The 27,581-nt window shown below is 45.0% G+C and overlaps 1 protein-coding gene across 2 annotated transcripts in view; it reads right to left on the reverse strand.

The window, feature by feature from the left end:
- Positions 1–2,244: 2,244 nt before the first annotated feature.
- The window catches only part of TTC7A (tetratricopeptide repeat domain 7A), a 168,262-nt gene continuing 142,925 nt past the window's right edge, over positions 2,245–27,581 (reverse strand). For both annotated transcript variants that reach the window (XM_063152044.1, XM_063152045.1), the window contains one exon: positions 2,245–4,006. In XM_063152044.1, the coding sequence (XP_063008114.1) occupies positions 3,785–4,006 (222 nt within the window). In that variant the 3' untranslated portion in view covers positions 2,245–3,784. The remainder of the gene's footprint in view (positions 4,007–27,581) is intronic.

A 27,581-nucleotide genomic window follows, 5' to 3' on the forward strand; every position in this document is an offset into this window, starting at 1 on the left:
TGAGCGCGGGCTGGGCAGAGCCCAGCTGGGAACGCCCGGAACCAACTGCTCCAGGGGCACCAATGACACTGCACAGGGGATGAGGCAGGGAGGGGAGCTGTTCCCTGGCCTGCTGGGCTTCTCCTTCTGTTATCCTGGAGGCAGAGTCACTTTTGTTACAATATGCAATCCTCCTTGTTGGCCAAAGGCAACGGCACATACCACTCCTTTACCGCACAACAGGAAAACAGAAGGTAATTATTTTTTCTTTTTGCATGCACTCTGCCAAAAAATGGAAAAGAATCTTGTGGTGGAACAAGAGGACCACAATACTTTAGGCAATGATATGGGCTTTTTATCTTCCTCTTTCAAAACGAATGAATGAGAAAACTCTGCTAAGACTCAAGTCAATGCTAAAACTTGCATATTTGGCTCCCCAAAGTTATTGTTCCCCGAACTCCCATTACTTATGATCTGTAATAATCATACGAGACAGGGATGTAAATCTTCTGTTCTTAAATCTCAAACCCTGAGCATTAAGCATGCCAGGATTCCCTGCCACGCCTATTACTGAGCTCAGGGAGGTAAGTCTATCAGATTTATCAACATTGCTATCTAAATAAATACTACAATACATAGGATTGTCTGAAGCAGTTGTCTTTGTTTTTCTGTATCTGGAAGTGTGAACAAAATCCATGCGGAGTGAGAGAGGTAGCATGTAAGTTTGGGAAGACTTCTGTTTTGCTGAGCATGATTACCAAATATAGCTGGAGGATTCACCCTCAAAGTACTTGTAAGTCTGCAACAACCACTCTCTTTCCTGCATTGTACAGAGCATTTCAAGCCAATACAATACCCTTCCAGCCAAGAGGTACTTTGCATCCTCTGGGAAGCAGGCAGGAAATCTCAGGATTGAGTCCAGTATGTATGCAAAGTACTTTGTCTGCAGTTGTTGTGAGTGCTGTGGTGTGGTGAGCTGGTAGAGGGTACCACAGCCCTCTGATTGCTGGTGATGATGGTCTTTACTCAGGCACACCTTCCCTGCCACATGCGGAGCAGAGGCTCTTAGGACTGAGATTCCAATGCCAGCAACGCTCATTAATGCACACAAGATGGGACCACCCTGGCAACACCTGACTTGCTGATGCACTCACTGTATTCATTAATGCTTGCCCCTCTTCCAGGAAGATGAGTGCTGTGGCAAGTGTGATTATCATCAGGATGAAGTTTGCCTGATCACAACAAACGTGATGGGCTGCTGGCTGCTCACAAGCTATGTGCGCAGGAGCAAATGGATCTGTGAGTGTTTGCTTTTCAGCTGCTGCTGGGAAACAGGCACCCTCCTGCCAGGTCACAGCCCAGCCTCGTTACAGACCTCTTCAAGCAGCTCCTGGGTGGCAGAGGTGGTTGCACAGCTTGTTCTCCAGTGGCTGCCCAGTGCACAGAAGTTGCTATGGCAGTGCTGCGCAAACACTCATGGCACAAGGGAGCGGCGACTCCGGCTCTGTGCCTCACGCAGAGGGCTCGCTCCCACCCCGGCAACTGCGGGGCAGGACAAACACCCGAACAGAACATCTATTTATATATATCTCTGTTTAAGTCTATTGTCAGATTGCATCTGACTGTGAAACTGGGCTTAAAACACCTGGGTAACAATCTACATATTATGTCAACAGCAGCATCTTTCCCCTCCCCTTCCCTCTTTCCCCCTGCAGTACAGAGTGAGCTGACTTCAGAGCACCCTTTGCAGCAAAACGTGTCTTGCTGCATCTTTTTGTCTTCTTGAAACTCCTTTAATTCTGCTACTTTAACACCTACTCCTTCCTCTGCTGCTGGTGCTATTGCAAAAAGGAATGTGGCTGGGGAACACTGTCTCCTAGGAAACCTGCCCCTGGCCTAAAAAAGTCCTTTTGGGTACCTGTGTGGCACTGCAAAGCCAGAGGACTCATGGGCTGAGCACCTTTCATGGCTGGGCTGCTTTCACCTGCAGTGAAATCAGCCTACATCAGATCTGGAATCCCTCAGTGAACAGATAAATAAGCTGGGCTATTGCATCTGCATCATTTAAGGGGAAAAAATAAAAATATTGGCCTGGAGTGCACCAGGCTGCTGCAAGGAACCTGAGAGCAGTGTGCTTCCCCTGGTGCAGGCATCCTGAGGGAAGGCTGGGGGCAGGAGCTCTCTGATGGTGTGGGCTGGGAGCAGCACAAGGGCCCAGCTCTCCATTAGCCTGCAGATTTCCAAATAACTGTAAACAACAATGACTTCAAGTCTGCTGCCAGAGCCTCAGGCTCTGTAAGAAACATGCCATCTTATTTATTGCCTGAGGATATTATTATTTCCAGAGTGAACTAGCTGTGGATCACAATACTGGGCAGAATTATTGTACAAAGTGTGCTTTAGTGCAAACTTTACTTAGTAAATAGTCACAAGTCTTTGGACAAAAATGGGCACAAAGCCCCAACCTTTTTTTATTTTTTGTAGAAAAGTGCAGCAAATTGTTGCATCTTCTTTATCTTGGGACTGGTCTGGTCAGGGTTGGCTCTTGTGTGACAGCACAGTCCAGCTCCACCTGCCTGCCAGGCCCTGGGGAGGTCACACAGAGCTGAGCAGCAGCTCAGCAGGCGCTGTGCCAGCTGTGTCCCCTCCCTGGCTGTCCCAGCCATGGGGAGGCTGTGTGCATCAGAAGCTCCTCACTATTACACCTGACAGGAGATGCAAAATGATGCCACTGAAGGCTCCACTCCGTACCTCTACTGTGAAACTTCTATGGACAATCCAAGGATTTAGTTTTAAGGAAGAAGCAGTTCATATACACACATACTACCTTCAGCACACTTCCCCTTAAAAGACTGCTGCCTTCTTTTGCATCATCAGAAGAAGGATATGAAAATGTTTTGTGCCAGGATTGGTAATGTGGTAGAGCACAGAGTTCAGTTACTATATACTGGTAAACACTATATTCCTTGCTAAACTGATGCAATAGGTGATTAGTAAGAATGAAGCTCAGAGCTTATAATTAGTTACTTCATGTAAGGCCTTTCAATAAATATGTAAGTGGAGATATTTATGTGTTTTTAATACTAGTTCAAGTGTGAACTGATTTGGTCTTTGGTCTTACTGCTTTTGTGAGTTATACTGCAATAGCAGCTTTATTTTTAAAAAAAGTATTTTTAATTTAAAACTAAAATTTAATTTTAAATTTATCTAGGCGAGTGCTACACTAAATATAGTGAGCATATACAGTATATAAAAGCAAGGCAGGAAAAAGCATTATCAAAATAGATGAAATAATTTTGTAAACAGCATATATTGTATGTCTGTTTGGTGCGAGTGTCATTCTTGTCCTGTCAGATCTGTGGGGAGACAGCCACATACTTAAACACAACTTGCTCAAGTTGGTGAATTTACTCCTATTTAGAGCATTTCTGGGCTTTAATTCAGGGCTTGGGGGTTTTATTTTCAACCAACACTGAAAGGTGCAAGTGCTTTGAACAGCTGTACCCTAGCATGACTTTTTCTACAGTCGCCTTGAACCAGCACTTTGAACTAAGCCTTGCTATTAACTTGAACAGGAGGTTAGCCAGGCACATGTGAAGAAAAAGGCATTCTCTGTTCCTGCCTGTTGCAATTTCTTCTTCAGTTTGGCTTGTCTAAGCTAAGCCTGTAGACCTGAGCCCCGTCCTGGAATTACTTAGCCCAGTTCCAGGCTACAATGGCACTTTTTGTTGGGCCTCTTTGTTTATCTGCTTGGTTTTGGTGTCTGTCCAGGCAATGCAAGTGCTTAGAGCTGCGGGGAGCAGCTTCAGAGCTCCCTGGGTATGACGGTGAATGGAATGACAGGACTGCTGGATTCAAGGTCCAGGGCAGTGAGGAAACATTCAATGGCTGCTTCGTTTTTGCCCTGAGCCTGCAAGACCTCTCCAAGGCTGTTCCAGGCAGTGTGGCTGGTGGTCTGGATCCGGATGGCGTCTCTGAGGACCTTCTGGGCCAGCTCCCTCCGCCCAAGTCTGCTCAGCACCAGGCCCTGCCAACAAACAAGTGGTGGGCAGTTAACAACAGCGCTCAGGAGAGGAAGAAATGGAGCACCCCAAGCTCCCACCAAGCTGCCACATGAGAGCAGGCACAGGACTCCTAGGGAGGGGGCATCTCCACCTGTTTCTGAGGAATAAAAGTGATCAGTTGTTAAGTTCTGTGGTTTTTGATAGTGATGCGCTCTTTAAAAAGCAACTGTGAAAATAATTGTTTTTAAAAGCAGATTCAGATTCAGCTCTGAAAGTGCTGCTGCTGTGTGTTACTGGGAGAGCATTTATTGGTGCTATACAGAAGAAAAGCTACAGGCCCTTTAAGCATCCCTCTCTCCTTGCCCAGAAAATATACACAGGTTTGACTACAGCCAGCATCAGAATTCATTCCTGCACATCTGCAACACCCAGCTGAGCCTGAGGTAAAGTCTCTCATCTCCTGCATCCTGATTACATTGAGATCTTCCTTCCCAGCAAACAGGGGGCAGAGGGATGTGGTCTCCTCCCAGCCTTGCATGGGCAGGCTGGATGTAACAGCATGGGATGTAACAGTTCTGTCCTCCTGCACTTCAATAGATCCTAAAGCAGCGTGGGGGAGGAGAAGGATGGAGGAACCTTGTTTAAAAAGCTGTCCTTAGGGTAAGAAAAGACACAAGTGGGTGTAACCATCTGGAAGGAACGGGAGGGGGAGGATGAAAGAAGTGTTAGGAAGAACATGTTTTCCTATAGGGCTCTCATGGATGTGTCTGAACCCACAAGGCACCTAATGAGCCAGGCTCCCTGTTAATTACACAGCAGTCAACCACTGAGCCCAGATGGTCACATGGGCTTTGTCACAGGCCACAACATATCCTGGCATTTCTCTGCTTCCTCCTGAAGGTGCACACACCAGGATGAACTTTCCAGCAGCTTCATCCAGGTGTGGCCTCTGGAAGAAGCAGCCAGCACTGCCATGTCACCTGCCAAGCTCTGCATGGCCTCTGCCCACATTCACCCCTGGAAATGCTGGCAAGTGAGATGACTGCCTGACTTCATGCTTTTCCTGGGACAACATAGTAGGTGGATGCCTATATATAAGGAAAAGCATTAGCTTAATCTTTAATCTGTCTAATTGTCTTTAGTGCATATGAAAAGATGTAAGAAACCTGAAATCTCTTACAACTAGAACCCAAGTAAATTACTGACGAAAGAATGGTGATGCTTTTAGAAATAGTGAAGGTTTTTGCTCTGTTTTGTTTCATTTGCTTTTACAAAAGTACCATTAAACACAGGGTGCAGCAGCATCCTTAAGGCCAGTGATAGTACTAATCCCTACAGAAATACATTCATTTGCCTGAGAGAAATATTAGGAAACAGCCATTTAATCAAATATTGGCAGTGCTATGAAAAACTTCACTGACTCCTTTTTGCCCATAACCTTGACCTGAATAATCAACTCGGTATCAAATGTGATCATTTAGAGATGCAGTGGGGTTGTTTTTTCTTTAGGTTCCTCTCTATGCAGGAAAACTACAAGGCAACAGGGTGTTATCTTAGGATCCCCTTGAGTGCAGGCATAGGTGGCACAGAGGTTCCTGGTGGGAGAGGCTGGTTCCCCTGGAGGTGGCTGCCTGGAGATGGCTGCAGACACATAATGGCAGACTGCAAGGAATTTGTGCAATTATAATTTGAGTCACCCGCTTGAGAGGGATAATGAGGCATAGAAAGGACAAGAAGTGTGGCCGTAGCAAATCTGCTGCTGAGCCAAGAATAGACAGGAGCTATCTCAGCTCAAGTTTGTCTTCGACCACAAACCCACTCTTCCTAAAATCCCTTCCTGTTGTGCTGACCGAGCAGAGCCGACTGTGCTCTCTGGTGGCGGGGGAGCCAGCGCTGTCCTCACCCTGACACTGAGCACCATCCAGCCTCTCCATCTCTCAGAGGGCTGCTGGCCCTGGAGGCACAGGGGCCAGGAGCCCGAGCAGCTGCTGCCTGTCATCCCTCTCCAACGAGGAGGGGAATTCCCTGCCCGGCTGACATCTCGCGCCTCTCAACAATGCTGCGCTGAAATCCGCCTCGTCGTAAACTGCTCGTGCAGCTCAGCTCCCTTGCATGCCCCAGCAGCCTTGCTGGTCAAGAACCACAGCCTGGTGTGGCTTCCCTGCTGTGCTCCCCAGGGTTTGCTGTGCTGTGCTGGAGGCCCAGGAGCAGCACTGTGCTCTGCTGTGCCCACGGGGAGTGGGTGCCCACCAGCAAGCACAGCTCAGGTAAACATTTCCTCTTTGGTATCCAGTGCTTTCAAGCTTGCCAGTTTGGCTGAGAAAACATCTGTGAACCCACAGAGAGAGCTGTTCCAGGCTCCCCAAAGCCAGGGGAAGGCCTCCTGTTGATGCTGCAATATACTGCACAGTTGAAACACTGCAATGATTTTGGATGAAACATTTGCTGAAGGAGTTTGAGATTTTCACCTCCTCCTTGCTTGCATGCACAACTGCTGGTGCCAAATGCTGCCCAGGCCCGTGGCCCTTCCCAGGCATGCCACCATCCTGCTTCCCCCTTCTGATGAGGAACAGCCCCATGCCCTGTTCCTGCACGCATGCCTGGACTTCCAGGCAGTGTGGGCACATGACCCTGGGCTCCAGGACTCAGCCCAAGTTTGGGGTTTGGCCAAGCCAGGTCTGCCAAGGCTCCCCAGCCCAGCACAGAGCCCGTCCTGTGTCCAGAGTGAGCAGTGACAGATGGTGTCAGCCTTTTAGCGAGGCTTAACTGAAGCGGCACAAATACGCTGCTGATGTTTAAAGGACAGGTTGAACATCATTAATTCTGTGTGCAGGAGAGTTTCTGGTTTTGCATTTCCTCTCTCCCCTCCTCCCCACACTGCTCCTTGCAAACCGCAAGCATTTTGAGAGCTGGAGGCTGAACAAACCTCAAAGCCTCAGGAAGATGCAGCACTGAGCACTTGAGTTTTTGTTTCTCTGAGGTATTTGCACTTGAGAGCTTCTCCTTGCTACTGAATTTCTCATTTCCCCATGGAGTCTGGCTTGCTATAAACAATGCCTGCATGTTGTTGCTATGTAGGTCCAGCTGGAATCTGCCTACAGTGCAAAAGAAAAAAATTATATCTAAATTCAGAAAGCCACCCACTGACAGGCAATTTGCATTTTTATCTGGAAGATTTTTTTAAAAAAGATTTTTCTAATGAAAGTTCAGCTCCCGAGTTTCTATGGAAACTCATCTGCTTGGTGTGCATGCATAATTTCATAAAGTCAGATCTCAGGAAGAGGAGCAATTAGTATAAATACAAGCAGGAATGTGATTAAGGGTTTCATCCTCTTATTCCTGAAGATGGAGGGTGGGACCGGGTTTTGTTGTCTTTCCTCAGTTTCTATTTGTCTTTTTGCCAAAACAATGCAGAAACTGGTGTACAAGGTAGCCTGACTCCTCTGCCACCTCCTGGCTAGCACTGGCACTTCTGGTTTTGCCCAGTGATTTTCCTCCCAGAGACGACAAGTACCTCTAAGTATGGCCCTCTCTGTCAGTGGTGTTGGTACTGAGTCAGACTCTAAGGAGCAATGAGGACAGGCTTATTTTTAAAACTCAAGCATATTATAAATAGTAAAAAAATCCAAACCAACTCCAAAGGTGAGTGGGAATAATTTTTCCTTCAAGCTCCTGTGGGCAGCCCAGCCCCCTTGTCAGCCACACAGAGGCATTTAATGTCCTGCTTGCACCAACACAGCTGCACAGTGCTGGGGTGTGAGTTCACTCACTCACTCACTGGAGAAGGTCTGAGGGTAACCTCCACAAATGAATTTGATTTCTTCTAAAGGTCTGAAGATGTACCTTGGCTCTTGTAACCAGAGGCAGAGTGCTGAGGGCAGGGCTGAAGGCAGACTGTAAAAGGGCTGAGAGCTCTGGCAGAAGCTCAGCTGAGGTGAAGGGCTCGGCACAGCCACACAGGGACAGTCTAGCAGGGGACGAGGGCTGGGAGGGGACAACGAATCTGGTCTGCTGATTTAGTGTGCCTTATGCTGACAGCTGGACTCCTGAATTGATGGTTTTTAATTTCAGGGAACAGAGGGTGTCCATGGGAAGCTTTTTCAAAAGTATTTTTGACCTCGTCTGCATGCAAAACAAACAAAACCTAAACCACTTCTATGGTGACACTGGACTGGACTGCCTTGCCTTCAGTGATGTGATACTTAGTAACTGATACTTGAGTGAGGCTATTTTTGTTTTAGAATAGGAGAACCATATTTCAATTTAAGTTAGATGAGAAAAAAAGTGACATATTTTCAATTTTCACTAATAAAGAAAGTGAACATAAGCCACACTTCAAATCTCAGTTTTAGAAGGTCATGAAATTTCTACCTGTGCCTTTATTTCCTTAGAGTTTGACAAAACCTGTTCAAATGTTAGCTCTTAAAATTCCCAGAAAATAGTGCAGGAAAGACATTGTGGAAGACTGCAAAATAAGCCTCATGTGCAAGCTGGAATTTATTTTTAGTAAAGAAAATCAAAACTTCCTTTGCAAATATTTAGTTCAAACACCTGATGAGCTGCAGGGAGTTGTCTCCTTCCAAATAGGTGGCACAAATTAGCTTGTTCTTTCCTTTAGGGCTTGTATTGGAAAGAGATGTCCAGAAAAACACGTCATTTCATTCCTGGAAGGTTGCTTTTTGTTGTGTTTGCAAGGTCATCTCATTTTTGGAGAATTTGTATAGGTGGACTAGACTCTACCCTTTACAAATGGATTTTAATAATCACATTAAATGCAAATTCTCACTGTCTCTTTGCCTAAGACTCTAATTCCAAAGTGAGGTTGTTTCTGATGCTTGTCTCTATTTAGCACAGCATTTCTGCCTATTATTGTCTGAATACCCCAAGAAGTTTCCAGAATTAATCAGACTTTGCTGCTGGGCTTCCTTAAGTGCATTATTTAATTAATTTCAAGGTAAATGCAGTATCCTTACTGTTTACTCTAGTCTGTAATGTGGACATGTCCCTTGTGGTTAGTAGGAGAGTAGTCAGCAGCTGGCAAAAGCAGGGCATGCTGCAGGAAAGTGATCATTCAGAAGTGTGCTTATTCAGCAGAACCCTACAAAAAGCCTTTCAAGATGCATTTGGCATTTGGTGATAACAGTCTCATGTAACAGAAAATCCGCACTGCTACAGGGCAGCACACGCTTCTGCAATTATTTAGCAATCAGAGCAAGTTGTAAGCAAAATCTGTTGCATTAACCATGAAATATCAGTGTCCTCTTAGAAAATGGCAAAGATTAACCCCGGAAATCCTAGGTCTCCTAGAATAAAGAAAAACATATAAGTAGCCAATTGCTCTGTGATTCTTTCCCCCCTACATTCATGACCTTTACATCTCTGAAAAGCTAGAATTTTTTTTTAGTTGTGAGCAATGAAGTGAGTTTTTGTGGCGCTGTCACTTAGTCATGCAGTGCCTGGCAGCGTGGGGGTAGCTGATCACCCATTTTGCTGATTCAGTCCAGGTTATGGTGAACCTGAGCTATACATTTGAGCTCTGTTTCTGAAAGACTGTAGGAGTACAGGGAGCAATCAGGGTCCTCTCACTGAACTGAGTTAGAGACCATATCATCATTTGTTGCCCTAACAAAGGATGACTGGGATTCACTTCTGGGAGAAAGCTTGTCTTTCAGTGTTTCTGCCGCCTCCTTTGTTGAGAGCAGCTTTTCCTCCTCTTCCTCCCCCCCCTCCATCTCCTCTGCCCAAGCTGCTGCATCCCCTGTCAGTCAGTGACGCTGAAGTGCTGCATTTGATAAAGCAGAGGAGGGGAAGGAGAAGGGAGGAGAGGGAAGGCAGGCAGGGCCACTGCAAACCACAGAATGTTGAGAGGAGAAACGAAGGAACAGCACTGATGGGGGGAACCGGCAAGCACTGGGAAAAGCAAAAAACCTGAGACTGCATCATGATTTGTGGCACTTGTACACAGCCTGTGGGTTTTAACTCAGTAGGCTCAGCCTGGAGACTTCAGCTCCAGTACTGCAGGCACCAAAATGCAGCCTAGCCTTGGCTGTTTAAACTTCACTGCAGCCTCTTTGTGTGCTACACAGGAGTGTGAGAGAAGGGAAGAAATGAGACTGCAAGGAGGTATCAGGAGAGACAGACCACCTGAGTGTGAAAACAGTGACAACTAAAGCCCACCAGAGACCTGGGCACATAGATATGCTTTATCAATCACAGTGAGCTTGCAGGGAGAGAAGAAAAAGCAGAAGGAAGAGAAGACCAAAAGTGGTGAAGTCCTGAAGAGAGGAACATCCCCTCCCTTAGCTTGCCAGCGTGTTTTCCTAGGCAGTGAGTAATTGCAAAGGCAGCATCTTGCCCAGGCCCCCTGTGAGGCCAAGGCACCCCCTGCCCTGCAGAAGGGAAGCACTGTGCCACGCTGCACATTGCCCTCTGCCCAGGCCTGCTGTCTCCACTGAGTTCATCAAATGTTAGCAGGGATGTTTCTACTGTGTTTGAAGCTTAAATGTGATAAAACATTTATTGACATAAAAAGCAAACCCTAAGGCAGCATTTCAAACCAGGAGGCTCTGATCTCTTCACAGGGAGGCTCATACAAGCCTAGGGAGAATGAAGAGTTTTTCTGCCTTGTTGGATTGTCGTCACTTAAGCTTCATGCAAAGCAGAATCATCTGCTGCATGCTGAATATTCTCTAGACAGTTCTTCCTTTGCTGAGACCTACATGGAGATGAAGCAGAAAGCGAGAAAACCTAACAGGATGCCTCAACCACGTATCTGAGAGTAACTAAATTGAGTATTTGTTTCACAGTCTCTTTTCCTAGGGAAGGAAAGATTCTTCCCAGCCCTGATCTTAGCAGTTGTCACATAATGTTGCAATAGAGAACACAGGAGATTCAACTACGACTCAGGCTCATGGTGTCGTCTGTAAAAATATGCACCAAAGAAGGTCCCAAACTAATCATAAATAACAATTTACATCATATAATTTAGATCATATAATAAGGTCCCAGTTCTGCACTGTACCAGCTTCCCTGCCAGAAAGTCTCATTGAAATGAGTGAGATTCAGCCAAATATATCTGAGTATTTCAAAATCTGTGCAGAATTGAAACTAATAACCATCAGCAAAGAGAGAAAAGGCATGTAACACACATGCAGGGTGTTGAAGAGTGGCAGGTAACCTGCTGGCTAAAGCACTCAATTAGAAAGCAGTAGCTGTGCTCCATCGGCTGCTAATACATTTCACATTGAATAATTTGTCATTACTCAGGAACAATTCCAACAGCAGGGACAGAGTCAAGGGACAAGCTTTGGGAAGCAGAAGTCCTGGGTTTAAGTGCTCTCAGGCTAAGGAAGCTTGAGAACTTGCCTCTCCTGTGCCCACGGAGCACATGGTAACTTCTAGCAAATGTTTTCAAGAGGGTAGGGCAGCTGTTAAGCACCCCCATTGCTCCAGGGGGGTAAAAACTCTGCCTTTATTTTGATAGTAAGCAGGTGCCTATGTTTTGTTGCACCTAACAAGATGTTGCTGCAGATAGCTGGGGAATGTCTAGGCTTAAGCTTTGGACACCAAATTAATCTGAGTGTCCACAGTGTGCTGTGGCTGAGGAACAGGGAATTTCTGCTTTCTTAGGTATCCCTCCAGTGCCAGTGCTGGATCTTTCCCCAGTTTTTAATGCACTGCCTTGCAACAAAGGAGGGGCTGATGCACAAACCTCCCATGCACGTTATCTTCCCCTCTGCATGCAGAGTGCATCTTCTCTGAATGTCTGAGTCACAAACAGCTTCTCACAGGCAACAGCTTCAGCTCTGCTGAGGGTCTCAGCCTCAGTGCCACAGAACTTATGGCCAGAGCAAGTGTTGCATTTGGTATGGCACTGGGGAGGGGCACAGTGCAGCCAAGACACGCTGACAGAAGCACACAGCACGCCAATGTCTCTGAAAGGAGAGCCGAGGTATTTAAAATATCTTAATTTGCTTAGTTTTCCACTACTGGCAGTCTCTGGGAAAGCATGTGATTAATGATATCCTGCACACAGCTACAGCCAGAGCCCTGTGTTCAGTGTCACAGCTGAGCACTAAGCTTAGCTGAGCTGCTGGGAAACACAGTGAGCTGGGCAGGAACACACTGCTGTGGTCCAGCCAGTGCCTCCAGACTCTGCTCCGGTGTCTCTGATCCCACAAGGAGTGTGTGTCCTGATCGTCTCTCAACACAGAATCTCTCCTAAATCACAAACCTCCGTGTACAAAGAGATTTTGCTGAATTACAGTTTGCGTTTTCTGTTACATGCTCAAAGGAGAATTAATGAAGACACTCCTTGAGAAAGTAAAGACTCGATAAGTACTGCACATAACACACATAACATTAGCGTGAATGGAAGCTCCAGCAACACCGAGAGCTGTGATGTTTTCATGTTTCCCATTTGTTTGGCAAGAAGGGATCTCTGCTTCCTTCTCTTGACTGTGGCCAGCTTGGTGTGTATCAGGACAGCTTGCTGAAAACCTGGAAGTCTTGCTAATTCCCACACCCCTGTTTGTGCAGCTGTGTCTTGTGTACCAGGAGGCAGCACACTCTGCTATTGTGCTGCACACTATTTTATTTACTGCATCACCACAGTCTATGACTCGGTCCTGTCCTGTGATAATAAGCAGCCTAAATAGCACAGAATTAAACTAATTATAACCAGTTTCCTTGTTTATGAAAAATAGTTTTTGAAGGCTCAAGTATAAAGGGGATAGTCATTCCATCGCTTTTCCCTTATGACAGTTCCCTGAGCACTCTCTGAAATACCATTTATGAGTTCAGCTGCAGACCAACCTGACTACTACAATTTCTAGGCTTTCATTTGATCTTGGAGCAAAGTACAATAGGAGGACAATACTGCTTACTAAAACTGCAGTGGCCTGTCTATAGGAAACCATACCTAAAGCTAGAAATCACCTGGAAGATCAGGTTGGAGCTCAGCTGAGAAGCATCTGCTGCCGATCAGGCCAAGGATAATGTCTTTAGACCTGCATGCAAGTTTTATTCTCCAGAGACGACTGAACCACCCCAGGATCTCAATGGTTTTAAGAAATGTATTAGGTTCTTCTCTCAGAAGGTGTTACATACACTTTGGAGAAGAGATCAGAGAAGAGCTGGGGAGTTCTGTCTTGCAGGATTTTACTGTTGTTTCTAAAGTTATATAAACAGAGCCTGAAAGTGATAATGAGCACCTCAGGGACATGGAGAATAACTTACCATAACAGAAAAGCAAGTGATTGGCACAGATAAACAGGAGCTCCAGATTCCCTGGAAACGGGGATAATCCACCTCTGAGAAGCAGAGCGCCAGCCCTCCCGCTAATGGACTGAAATCTGTGCGCTGTGCACTGGATCAGATGTGCTCCTTGCAGCGACCCCAAATGCCCCAGCAGGGCTGCCTTTCCTGGTGGGAACTGCGCAGTTCCCCCGAGAGGAAATGGCCACTCAGTGTCTCAGCGATGGCTGCGGTGTCAGGGCATCACTTATCACCTCTTTGTGACGGCTTTGCTGTCTCCCTGCACGGAGGAAGGAAGCCTGGGAAGTGCAGAGGAAGAGAAGGGGCAGCAAAGCAGCCAAACAACGCAGTCACTCCTGAGAGGTGCTCGGGAGCCCTGATCCTGCTGCACTGCCAGGGATCCGCTCCGATGGCTGGGCTGCAGGAGCCGCCAGCGAACAAATGGGTTTGCTGCGAGGATGGCAGTGGGGGAGGGCGATTTCTGCAGCAAGCAGAAATGAGGAGAACAAAGTGTTTGCAATTCCTTGGACAGTGAGGGACCTGACACACAAACTTCTTAACGTGAACATGCAAAATGCTCATTTCTCCTCTGGGAACCAGTGACTAGAGGCAAAGCCAAGTTCTCTCCCTCAAGCTCAGTGGCTTCAACACAAAAAATTTGAGTTAAGAGGCTGCTCTAAGGATTGCTTTTCCCCAAGGAGAGCTTAGAGCAGTTATTTTGGGATATCTGAAGCACAGGAACATTCCTGGGATTCTGCAATAAGCTTCAGAGCTGGGAAAACAGAATTTGCTAACCAGCCATGGCTTGGAGGGAGACTACCAATCACCTCCAAAAGCCAAATGTTGCTCTACTGTTGTCCTTCTTGGTGGAGATGAAAAAGGTATGTGCTAGACAGGCATCATATCCATCAGGTGAGCTCCTCTTTGGATCAGATTAGATTTAGTTTTGGTGGCTCCCTGCAGCCCAGCCCATAACCCACCTGTGTGATTTTGCAGTGTACTCCTGGCGCACTGTCAGGCAGAGGGCAGCTGTCCTGACTTCCCTCTGCATGACTGGGGATGCTTCCTGCCACCACAGCCTTACATACAATGAGCTGCAGTCACCTGCTGGGGAATTCCAGTGGAGAGCACCATCCCACAGGAGACTGTGCTGATGGTCCACCAGCCAGTGCTGTGCTGCTGATGTGCCATTTTTGGAAGGAGGTGTAACCAGCTATGTCACCCCGCAGAGCAGGCTGAAAATAGGATTGCACTCACTGTGCCATGTGGCTCAGTGGTATGTCAGGACATGTATTTTTAGGAAATTCCTCCTTTGGGCAGAAAGGGTGAAAAGCTTGGCCTGGTTTGCAGGCTGCTGGCTTTGCCCAGATCCTTCATTCTAGAATGTGGGAGCATGTCACTCACCAGTCAGTCTGTGGAGGCTCCTAGAGCCTGGATACAGTGCTAGTCCTGCTACCTGCTGATCAGGGTGGCTCTGAAAGGGTAAAAGATGACTGCTCTGGGGCTGTGCTTTTCTTTGTTTCAATGCATGCATGCTTGCTGTCTCTTTGCTGGTGCTTTCAGAGAGGGAACTGATCTCCAGCAGAGCAGGGACAAAGGAAAAGGTAAGGAAGATCAATGTCTTGGGAAGACGATGGTCCCTGAGGAGGAACAATAAAAATGTACCTTTCAGAATGAATGTGTGAGGGGAATAAGGAGCTCAGAGAAGATATCTCATGCAGAGAAGAAACAGAGACAGAGAGAGAGAGAAGCAGATGGTAAACAGGGAATTTGCCTCTGGTGAGGTACTTTCTGCGTGCAGCATAATGAAAAAATGCAGAACATCTCCAGGCCAGCCAGTTACTGATGCACAGACAGTGCTGTGAAAAGGACAAGGCAAGGCAGGGCTGGACGCAGAATCAGTGTCTGACAGACACTTGCTGGCTTCCTCTTTTACCCAGAACATCATTCCTATCAGGCAGCATGTGTTCAGCTCCAGCATCTGGGTTGTGATTTTTTGGCAGCTGCACAAAATCTCTGCTATTAAATCCCACCTGCCAGTCTCATGTCTGCTCCCAAAGACCTTTGCCTGTTAGCAAATGTTTCAAAATCACAGTGCCAGGCACAGCACATCATTCTACAATCCTACCCCAGGCAAAAACCCTCATGCAAGGTCTCCTTTTAACTTCAGTGGGCTGCAGAAGGGAAAGGCTAGAGGAGAGGCCTCTAGATAACAGGCAGAAATATTAATTTAGGTCATAGCTTGCACTGCATTCCTTTCAGCACTAATGTGAAACAGCTATTTTCCCCCTGAATTATCTGAATAATACTATTTTGTCTGTGACATTCTAAGAAGCTTTCTTTTGAGACACGTTCCATGCTACAGCTGCACAGAGAGAATTTGTGAACTTTGTTCACTGGAATCTGCTCATGTGAAGTTGTTCTTACCCTCTTTAAAATTCTTCCCTTCCCTTCTCTTGCTTCTTAGTCCCAGATGAGCAATACCACAGTATGATGTGTGCATACTCTATGTTGCTCCACTGTTCTAACAGTTCCTTAGTACAAAAATGCAGAAATACAGCTTGCTCATCTATCTTGGGTAAGATATCTACCCAGAGAAATAACTGCAATTTTAATTCTGCACAGGGAGAAAGGGCAGAATAAACTTCCACATAAATCATCTGCTGTTATATTTCACAATCTGATTTTCCCTGGCATGAGCCTAGGCAATGAGGCTATGCTTGTGGTACAAAGGACAACATCTCCTGGAGAAGAAATAAGCTACTTGATTATGGTATCTCTAAAATTGCAAACAAAAGAGACAATCAGTGCTTTTTGATGTGGACATCTGTCAGCAGAGAAACAACTGCTAATTGTCATGTAATAAGCACACCAGACACTTCTATAGCAGTCATCTTTTTGGAAGTCAAGCATGAAAAAAATGTTACTCATCCAAGCACCAAGCATATTTCGTCTGAATCTGGCTGCATTTCTGCAACTGTTTAAAACTCCAAAGTGACACAACGCTTTTTTATAGACAGATACTTGAGATCAAAATACTTAGCCAAAATAAAGCAATCGGTTTTTGTTGGCATGTGGTTAAGTTATCTAGCTTTATATTCTAATATTTGCATTTTAGTTTTAGAAGCAATGTAGGTGTAGCGAGAAGAGGTGCTGGTATCTCACATAAATACAAGCACGTGGGATTTGTAGAGAATTGGTTCACAGCAGAACTATTCAGTTGCACTTCATTCAGAGGAGTCCTTGCTCCCACAGAAGCACTGTAGGAGCTGTCAGTTTGGCAGCTACAGGGCTCTACATGAGCTCTGAGCAATGTTAAAGCAGCACAATGCTGTCTAAAAGCCATGTGAGGGGAGGAATAGCTAATTCTCTTTGTATGAAAGGATTGACTCCAGACAGCCTGCCAACTATAGAATCCATGCACGTCATTTCCTAAAGCATCTGCACGCCTCCCTTGCAGGCATGGGCTCATCAGCCCATCCCTTCATTGAAGAGAAGGGAAAAAATATCTGAAACCTCTCCAGGAACAATAGGTAAGGGGATGTCTTTAATGACTGAACCAGGTTTGAACCCACCAAGAACTTCTTTGCAGTATCTCTTGTTAGATGGCACCCAAGCTGCCTGTTAGATGGCACCCAAGCAGCCACTACAGACTGGCTGGTTTGGTGGTTACATGGTTTGGCACTAGTCTAATGATGGATACTGTATTTGGAACAAATTTTCTTCTGAGCTGCCAGAGAACTGCTTGAACATCAGTGAAGTGGGTAATACCAATCTCTCATGATTTTCAGCAAATCAGTAAAAAAAACCCGACTGCCTAAACACAAGCTGCAATCACACGGAACCATAAGATAAGATACATTTTAGCACTGCCCAGAGTCCTAAGCAAGAAAAACAAAATTACAAACACCATGAAATCTTTTTTACCAGTACAGACTGAAGAGAACATTTACAGAGCAATAAAACCTCCAGCACAGTATCCATTCCCTAGTCTAGCAAAGCCATTTCATTTTAATGAGCTTGGTTTGCCTTTGTCCCAGGAGGAATAGCCATGGGTATATTAAATGAACCAGCCTGCATTTTTGAGGTACCCAGGGAGGCAGCAACGTGGAAAAGACCCGTGGTGTCTGGGGAGCACAGGAGACAGAAAATGAGGAAAGGGGCATCTTCAGTTGCTGCTGTGTCAAAGGCTCAACAAAACACAGACTCCAGCAGCAGCAGCCCCTGATGGGGATGATGTACTTGTAAAACATTTACATTTTCAGCAGGATGTTTCTAATTAAATTCAATTGGTTTGCACACCTGCTGGGAGTGACTGCTCTGCACCTCATCTCCCGCTTCTACTTGAGCACAGAGGATGCAACTGCTGAGGCTACCACACAGCACTGTGCTCCTTTTGTGCAGACAGTAATTGAGAAAATGGATGGCAACAGCCTGTTTTGTGTTTGCTACTGTTCTAGGAAGTGCTTTATTGTTATTTTTTTCCCCCTCCAGAGCATCAGAGGTTTTACAGCCGTTTACAAGAGTGGGTATCTGACAGGGCTTTGTGCAGTTTCCTGACTGCAGGATATGAGGATTGATGCTGGCATTAAACCCCTCAGGTCCAAGGAAGGTACCCATACAGATCCTGACTACAATCAGATCACAAGGCAGAGGATGGTACTGAAGCACACCATGATCAGTAGTGCAAGACAGAACAGCCAGCTGTCACTAAACTCCTCTTAACCTGTTTTATGAGCACAGCCTGACTCAAACATTTTAAGAAAAGGTTTTATTGATATGGTGTTATATTGTCTGAGGCATTTATGGTTTTGCCCAGAAAGGTCTGAGACAACCAAACCTTCAGAGAAAGCTGCTAAAACTGTGGACAGTCAGCAGGACTTCTGGCTTATCACTGCTGTCCTAGGCTCCCTTTCTGCATGTTTGGGGAGCCAGCAGTTGTCAGTGAGATGTAAGTCATACCTCAAAAGAATACTTGAATGTAATGGCCTTGTTGTATTGCGGCATTGCCCTGCTGTGAAATGAGAAAAATGCATTTACTGTGCTGAGGCAGCAGGTCAGCATCCCAAATGTTCTCCCCTCCAACAAGCTCACTGGGTCAGAATAATTCTGTTTTGGATTGTACAGGACAGTCTCCTGGGTAACACGCTTCACAGCAATGCTTGGGGGGAACACGCCCTTGAATGCAAGGCAGTCAATGAGATTTATAATTACTGTGTTTTATAACCTCGTTCATTCAGGCAGGGAAGGATACTGCTGAAGAGAGCTCAAACAAGAGAAATCATCAATCTGCAGCTCTGGAAATAACTGTTGTTAATGTGATTTGAATCCCAGATGGCAGAAGGCTCTCTTTTGTCCACCGTGCTGCCCAGAGTCACACAAAAAATGCACACATTAGTTTTGAACTCAGGTGGCTGTAGGGTGTGGAACTGTGACTTCAGCTACCCTCTCCCAGAGAAGGGGATGTAAAATCACTCTGTATCACTGAAATCTTCTGCCTGCATTAAGCAAGGTCTTGGCTCAAGGCCAGGTTCCAGCTGTCCCTGCAGTGATAATGACCACTCTCCCCCAGGGTGCTGGGCGCAGGCAGAATCCAGCTGCATTTTCACACATGCACACATGTAAATTGTCTGAACACGGTGGTGTTAATGCTTCTGGGATGGGAGACTGAACCCATAGATGTCTCATCATCAGGGAGCCCCATGCAGAATGCATTTTATCTTTGGAAAAGCCTGGAGGTAGAAAAAAATAAAATCTCCTGGTACAGTTTATCTCATGCTTTGTTTTTGAGTGTCCTTGATGCATAACAGCATGCTATCATCTCTAAAGATTAAAAACAATCCCTTCTTATTGCTCTGCTGGGTATTTTCAAAGAAATTCATGCACAGATGAAAACAAATAAAAACAATGCCCAGTGGCTCTGAAGAGATCCTGGGCCTCCAGTTTCAAGTAGTCTGGAGACAATTTTAAACATACAGAGACCTACTAAATCCTTAACTACAGCTCCAGTGAGGACATGCAGGCACAACTTCAGTAGCTTTAACAGAGTGAGGCTGGTTGAGGATTTTCAACACCTCCATTTTGTGGTTTTTAGGGTACAGCTTAACTAAGATCCAGAGTTTATCACATGCAACACTGGATTTTCATTATTTTTTAAACTGGAGCTTCAAGTTAAATAACACCACCTTTGTTCAAGCTTGGTTTAAACAAAAATTCAGAGTAACCAGGTTGGTTTTCATGATGTCAAAGTCCAGGGGTTTTGATGGACTATGGCAAGGGTGGAGAAAGTCACCCTCTTCACATCAGTGCAGGACTGGGGCCCAAAATGACTGAATTAAATGCAGTGTGAACTGAGAGGGCCTCAGGCACTGATGGAGGAACAGTTCAGCTCGCTTCAGTTAACATGTCTTTTGCTTTTACCCACTTGGCTTCATTGTTCTGAGGATCTGGCCCAGTACAAGAATGAAATCCCACCCCCAGCCCCTGTTCTGCTTCCAGCTTTTGCTGGGGGCTATCTCTGATGGACAGTTGCAGGAATTTCTTAAGGAGAAATCTATGTGGCACTGCTGCACTTAGGAAAGTCTGCAAACAGGCTTTTTTCTTTACTCCTGCTTCTGCACTGCCTTGCTCAGAGTGGAAAGCACTTTGCCAAGGTATACTTGAGGGTTTGGTTTTCAATGGCTGGACAAAACCATTCACAAGATCACTGTGAAGCAAAATAACTCCTGATGGAACTAACCTAAAATGTTTGGGCCAAACACATGAAGTTGAGTACATGAATATTGATTTAGGGGTGTTTGTGGTATGGAGAATAACAGAAATAATGCTGAACATAAAACCATGATCTCTTGATGATAAACAGCCCCACAATGCAGTGTATCACAATACACAGAAAGGAGCACACAACAGGTCATGGTCAGATTATACCTACTCCAGACTTTCATTGCATTTTTAGAAAATCCCTCATTTATTTCTAAATTAACTTTATACCTGCTATGCACTGCCTACCTTCTTTACTGCAGTTGAAATTCCTTTGCTTTTCAGTCTGTATGCTGAATCTGTATGCTGTTGAAGGCCCCCTCATGTTTTTGGACAGTAATATAAAGAATCCCCCCCATGGCCCTCCCTCACCCTCTTCAAGGCATTAGACTGGTGCTTGGCTGTGTTTGTTAACCTTGGCCATCCCCTGTGCTTTGCTGTGAGCCCAGTGCTGCTGTAAGTTGGCTGCTTGTGGAGTAAAAGCACTACCAGCAGCATTTTAGATGTACAGCACTGCAGAGAGGCAGGTACTTTCAAGGCTTCTTTACCTCTTCTACTTGGGGATTACTGGGAGCACAGTGGCTTTGGTTTGGCAGAGTTAGTTTTATCTTGTCCCTGGTTTACCTCTTAAAGTTTTCCCAGCATACTGAGAGAGTTGTGGAAGCATCAGATCCTTGTGTTGCATGCAGTAAGGGACAGCAATGTTCAAGCAAGATTATTTAGGCTTGTCAAAGCTCTGTGCAGCAGTCCTAGTCACCTGGGGAAGGGGGTGGCATCCACACCCACAGATGTTTCTCTAACTCCTGTCCTTGAGAAAAACATCTCAAGCCCAGGTAAGTGTTAAAGCACACTATAGACTTTTATTCCCTGCCCCAAGCATTGGGATATTCTGCCACAGGTGCCTAAAAGCCATCCTAATTCCTTTTATTTGAAAGGTTTCACCTTTCACCATCTATGGTATCTGAGCAAAGGAAGTCTCTCTTAAAGGGAGCTCTCTTCTAATAGGAGATGGGGAGAAGCAGTGCTGGTTCTTCTCAAACTGTGACAGGCTCTATGACCACTGAGATGGAAAAAGTTTGCAAACTGTCTAGTTCAAAGTATGCAAAAATAGCAGGGCTGCAATTCCAACAAGGCTGCTCTTCTGTCCCTGTTTGATGACAGCTGGTGAGAGTGAAAATGAGTGGTGCAAGACTATAGAGACTTAATTGATTGTAGAGTTTCAGTTGTACGAATTTGATTTGAAAGGATTTGTGCTACATCTATATATCATGACTAGTCATTGCTGCCTGCACTGACACTACATTATGTGAGCATTCTTATTCCAGAGACTAGCTGCATTGATACAATCACTTAGTACAGCTGACCAAGCTAAAAATAAATACATAAAAAATAGGCTGTCTTTTGGCTCAAGGATCTCACATATACACCATTTTTACTTTGTGATGCGGCTATTTTTGATGCTTCTATTTTATATTTTCTGGCTTGGGAAAGCTAATTTCAAACAATGGGTTACTTGCAAACCACTTCCTTTGATTGTTCTTCCTTCACTATTCAAAGTAAGAGATAAGTTAAAATGGTATATGCTTCAAGTTAGTCTGACTTGCTGTGTCAGCCAGCAAATAATATATAATATAGAATTTTTCAGAGAACACAAAACCTATGAGCTAAGAAAGTTTTCTAATTACTGGTTTCTATGGTGAGGTTAAAAAATAATTTCAAGTTGAAGAAATGTGAAATTAACACCTCAAATATTTCACAGTCATTTATCATTAGTGGAAAGCAGTCTTGAGCTTCCAAGGTTGCTTGGTAAACATATTTGCTGTATTTCAGGAACAGCAAGGTGAGGGTTTCTGCTCCTGAAGCCCAGAATTCTCCATGGCTTGTGCATTTTACTGGTCTCTCTCTACGTTTATTTACTTTTCTTGCTCTCAAGGCAAGACAGTTTTCAGGCAAACAAGACACCAAATGGTCCATGAACCTAGTGCTGACAACACTGCAGGCAATTTTGCTCTTAATGTGCATGAAATATGTGTGGCATCTCTTACTCTCACTGAAGTCACAAGGAGAATTGGTATCTGCTTGTACTGCAGAAGCCTGTCCTGAACTATCCTCACACAAATAATCTCAGTTCAGAAAAGATTTAAATGCTGTGGGGTCTGGTTGTGTGTTAGCAAATCTATAAGCTCTCCTACAACATCAAGCTTTGAGCCTCACAATGCAGTGAGGGATTATACAGGACTTTAGAAATGCTTCACTGTGGCATTTGTTTAATGTGACCTAGCTTCATTTGTCTGTATTAGTCACTCCTGTGCTCTGCTGAGCTGCAAGTGACAGCCTCAAAGACAAAACACCTCTGCTGGCCAATCTGCCACAAAAATTACTATAAAAAGTAATTACATGAAGTACAGTGACATCTTCAGAAGCTCTATATATTTTGCTAGATGCAAATACTGCTTCTCAATCCCATTAGAAGTGCCAAACCTGCTCACCATTAGCTGCTTTGGGAAACACTGGCCAGGGGAGTATTTACACAAGGATGAAGCTAATATTTCTCCAGGTTAAAAAAAAAAAAAAAACAAAACAAAAAACTGCCACAATGTTAGAGCAGCTTGAGAATTTATTTTAGATGCAATTCATAGTTTTCCTTCACTACCAATTTGGTTTAGCCAGGTTGGTATATTATGCCAAATGCTCTGAAAAAGTGCTGTATTTTGCTTTGCAAGGCAAGAGAGGCAGTGGGGGGACCTGTACATTAGGGAGAGGTCTAAGTGCCTAGAGCTGAATGATGGTGATGGTAGGGTTGAGTGTTGAGGGTGAGAGTCAGGAGGAAGGCCAGCATGGCAGATATCCTGGTGGGAGTCTGTTATGGACGAATCAGGATGATGCTTATATTCTATAAGCAACAGGAAGATTAAGTCTTACAATCACAGTGTTGTTCTTGTGGGGGACTTCAACTTACCAGATGTCCCCTGGAAATACAACACAGCAGACAGGAAGCAGTCTAGGAGTTCCTGCAGTAAGATTCCTGGGGTTATTCAGGCTGGAGAAATGGAGGTTCAGATAAGACCTTATCACTCTCAACAACTACCTGAAAGAAGGATGTAGCCAGGTCCCTTCTCCTGAGTAACAAGTGATAGGACAGGAAAGGTGGCATCAAGTTGGGCCAGGGCAGGTTTGGGTCAGATATCAGGAAGAAATTCTTCAACAAAAGGATTGCCAAGCATTGGGAGAGTCTGTCCAGGGAAGCACTGGAGTCACCATCCCTGGATATTTTTAAAGGATGTCTGGATGTAGCTACTCAGGGACAGGGTTTAGGAATGGACTTGGCAGTGCTGGGATAACAGTTGGACACAGGGATATCAGAGGTCTTTTCCAACCTAAACAATTCCATGGTTCAGCTGTATTCTGCCTCTTTAGTGCTGGTTCATGGCATGTTCAATGCAGGTGCTAAAGTCTGCAAGACACAGATATAGACAGACTTTGGCAGGTTGTGGAGAAGGACAGGGACCTACCTGTTGCTTGTAACACAAAGAGAGACAGACCACAAGAGTAAGTTTACCACTGAACAGCAACAGCATGTGCTGTGCTAAGACATGGAACAGCAGCTTCTCCTGATCCTCAGGGTAACAGCCCAGACACATGAGAGCCAAAGCAAGGATGGCAGTCTCACAGTGCCTCTCAATATTTGGGTTACATGGTGAGGTTTTGGTAGTGTGGGGGCTAAAGGGGTGGCCAAGGTCAACTCACCACGCTCCCTTTCAGGTACCCATCACTGCCCTCACTCAGCTCCCGCTCCACTCACTTCAAGATCATAAACTGTTTACAAACAAAGCTTCACTCTTTCAACAAATGAGACTCCTCCCTCCTGCCCTCAACTGGCTAGTTCTGCAAGGAAAGTCTTCTTTGGAATCTGGCTCATACTTTCTTACTTTGCACTATGATGGAGCACAGCCCACTTCCCAAACAGCCTTGGGGTCCTGTCCCCTTTTCAAAGCACCAGACCCCAGACACTCAAGTTTTTTGAGGTGATGCAGGACCTTCCATTTACGGTTTCATAACCAAATCTGAGCCTGCTAAAAGCAGCTGATATTATGCTTCATGTAGCTGTGATGTACACAAATACATGTATGTACACAGAGACACGCACAATGACACCACATAAGTTATGGCCCTGCTGTAGGCCACAGAGAATGACAGAACCATTCTAGCAGCTCACCTGTTTATGAACAAACAACAAAAGCATAAAGTCAGGGAGCCTCCTACCAAAGGTGTCTTTGTCCAACAGCTTTACAATAACTGATAAATTCCCAAAAGGCCTAACTTGTAAAAAAACCCCAAACCTAATCACTATTTGTTTCTGGTAGGAAGGGCACTGTGAGTTACTGAGAAATTCAGTTGTGATACCACAAACTCAGCATAACTCAGAGATGGCAGCTCTATATCTTATTTAAGCATTGAACAAATTTCATTTTCTACTTATTCTGAGTGTAAAGGTTTTACTTGCTGTAAGTGGTCATTATGTGTGATTTGTCTCTGGCCCTTAAGAACACAGGTCTTGCTTATCATTTCCATGCCCCAGTCTCCCTGCAGCTTTAGGAGGAACAGCATTTGCTGGACAGTGAAGTTTTGCACATGGGATGTAATAACCTCATGCAATTGTACAGGCTAGACACCACCTGGGGAGAAGTAGCTCTGCAGAAAAGGACTTGGGGATGCTGGCAGACAAGTGAGCATGAGCCAGCATGGCACCCATCCAGTGCCCAAGGCTAATGGCTTACTGTTGCTGAATTACGTAATGCACCACAGCAGACTGAAATTAAGTATTTCTTTCTATTGGGATCATATCTGGAGTGCCCTCACCAGTTTTGGGTTCCCCAGTGAAGAAAAGAAGATGACAAACTGGAGAAGGATAGGTGAAGGGCCACTGAGATGGCTGGGGAGCCATGATACTATGAAGATTTTGAGAGAGGAACATTTATTCAGCCTTTCCCTCGCCAGGCTAAGGAGAGAAGCAAACACCACCTTCCGCTATCTAATGGGTGACTGAAAGAAAGACAGGTCTAAACTTTTCTGAGAGGTGCTCAGTTGCAACAGATTAAGGTTATGGAAAGGAAAACTCTGGTTGAGCAACTATTAAGAAAAAAATTCTTCTCAAGGAGTATGCAGCACCAGAACTTGGGCCCAGACAGGTGGTGGAATTGCTATCCTTGAAAATACTCAAGGCTCACTGGACACAGCCCTGAGCTACCTATATCAAATACAGATATTTGAAGCTGACCCCACTGTGAGCAGGAGGTGGGACCAGATGACCTCCATAGCAAAGGTCCTTCCTCACCTGAATTCTTCTGTGATTTTAACGTGCCTCATGACATGTGTGCTAAGATATTAAGAGCACTTAATATATCATCACTGGTGTCCAGTATCAGCAACACTTTCATCAGCTGGAATGCTGCCGAGCTGACTCAAATACTGTACATCTTGTCTAAATGCAATTAAAAAAGGCACATGGCACTTTGTGTATCTCAATTAGCCTTGCACCATGCACACTGACATTCAAAATCAGCTGAGCTGGGGGTCTGTTCTCCACTCATATTAACCACAGTTTAGATTTTGAGGGATCAGAGCAAAGCTCACACAGTGCAAACCTAACAAATCAAACCCTGAAAGATTGATGTGCCTGCATAAAGCAGCAAACCTCACACACAGCTCCACAGAGCTGATTCTTTTATTGCTCTGCTCTTAGGATGAAAGAGGAGCAACAGGGCAGTGATGTCTTTCCACTTTGGTATCTATTATTGTAACACTAAGTGCTAGCTCCTATCACTCCTGGAATTTTGTCTGGGAAGTTCAGCTACAGCATTTACATTCTTATCTTTGTTTAGTCAATGCTGGCAAATAAAAGCATAAACAAATAATCTCCACTCTACAGCCTGGCAGTACTGAGATGCTGCCACTTGTGTTCCAGTTGATTTTTATTTGCAGTCTCTTATGCTGGTGACAACCTTGGAAAGCAGGTGCAGCCTGGTGAGTGAAGCAACTGCAAACGGATGTTTTTATGAGTCTGCCCTTTTTACTCAAATGCTGAGCAGGTGAACACAAGCAAAGGGAGAACTGGGCTAATTATGAAAACATCAAAGCAGTAATTTCTCTGAAACAAGTCCATGTATTTTACTTCATTTCCTGCCTTAGGCCATGCACTAGGAGATACTCAACTGCCTCATATAGTTTAAAGAGGTATGTCATCTACACAAACCCTCTTTAATTGCACAAATCTCTCTCTGTACCTTCAGGGAAGAACAAAGGGAGATTTCCACAAGGCAATGCAGAGCAGCAGCCTAACAAAAGGGGCTCTGCCCCAGTGCTGGAGAATCCCTCTCTCTGGACAACAGGTAGAAAGAGTGACCAACTCAGCTATCTGAGTCAAAGGCTGAGGACTAGGCAATATGAATTTTCCCCATATAAATCAAAATTAGCACTTCAGACTCTCAGAAGCAAAGAAGTACAAAAGTCTGCTGTTTAGTTTATTCCTTACACAGCCAATGGCTATTAAGTGAAGCATTACCCATCTCATCCATTACTAGTAATGTGGACTGACTTAGGCAAATGTTGTATTTGGCAATGCCAGTGAACTGCAGGACTCCAGAGAGTAACCACAAGGCAGAGATGCTCCAGCCTGCTTCTGATTAAGAAGCTCCCAGTTGTTATGCTGTGCCCAATGACTGTCTCCAGGCCATGCCCTTCCAGATGGAAGAAAGGCTCGGCTAACTATTCATAAATCTCCCCACTGAAAGGTGATTAGCTTGAAAATCCCCTGTTGTTCTGTCAGGAAGCCATAGAGGAGAGGTGCAAATCCATTAAATTACATCTGGCAGACACACATCTAAGAATACCTGGCCTTTGGTGATACATGGAAAGTACCACATTGTACCTTCAGACAGCTCATACGAGTATCTCTTTCCAAATTACCATTCTTGCCATCTAATTCTCATTAGACTCACTCAACTGTTCCATTAATGTTGTATTTCTCCTCCCAAGGGATTAACATTGATTTTTGTTTTGTCTTGAGCACACACAGCAAGGTCATACTGTTTCCTTCAGGGTGGATTCATTCAATAAAGAACTACACTATTAAACCAAACTTGATGTTATTGTCAATAGAGCTTGGCTACCACAATGCTATTTAAGAGAATTTCCATGCAACTCTCCTGAGTCCAGCTACATCCATCATTCCACTTCACAACACACTAGACACTTGACAACTCATTAAAAATATATATAAAGAATGGAAGTCAGGGCTGCATCCCAGGGAAGCCCTACTAACATTCAAACTCCGCCTCTAATTTAAAAAATAATAAACAGCAAAATAATTACAAAATGCTTCTGGGAATAGAAGTTCTTCAGCAGAAAATAAAAACAGGAAGGCAGGCAGGCCTGTAAAACACTTTTAGCTGGATATTCTTCATTTCAGGTCACAGGTACATTATTCAGTCACTGGTGGGCTGGGCAGCCTGAATAGGCAACCACTAATTTGGGTTTGGTAAAGCCCTACTTTTGGGGTGATCCAGTCTCTCTTTCGTATCTTGA

The sequence above is a fragment of the Melospiza melodia genome, chromosome 3, assembly GCF_035770615.1.
Source record: "Melospiza melodia melodia isolate bMelMel2 chromosome 3, bMelMel2.pri, whole genome shotgun sequence".
In the NCBI taxonomy this organism is placed as follows: domain Eukaryota; kingdom Metazoa; phylum Chordata; class Aves; order Passeriformes; family Passerellidae; genus Melospiza; species Melospiza melodia.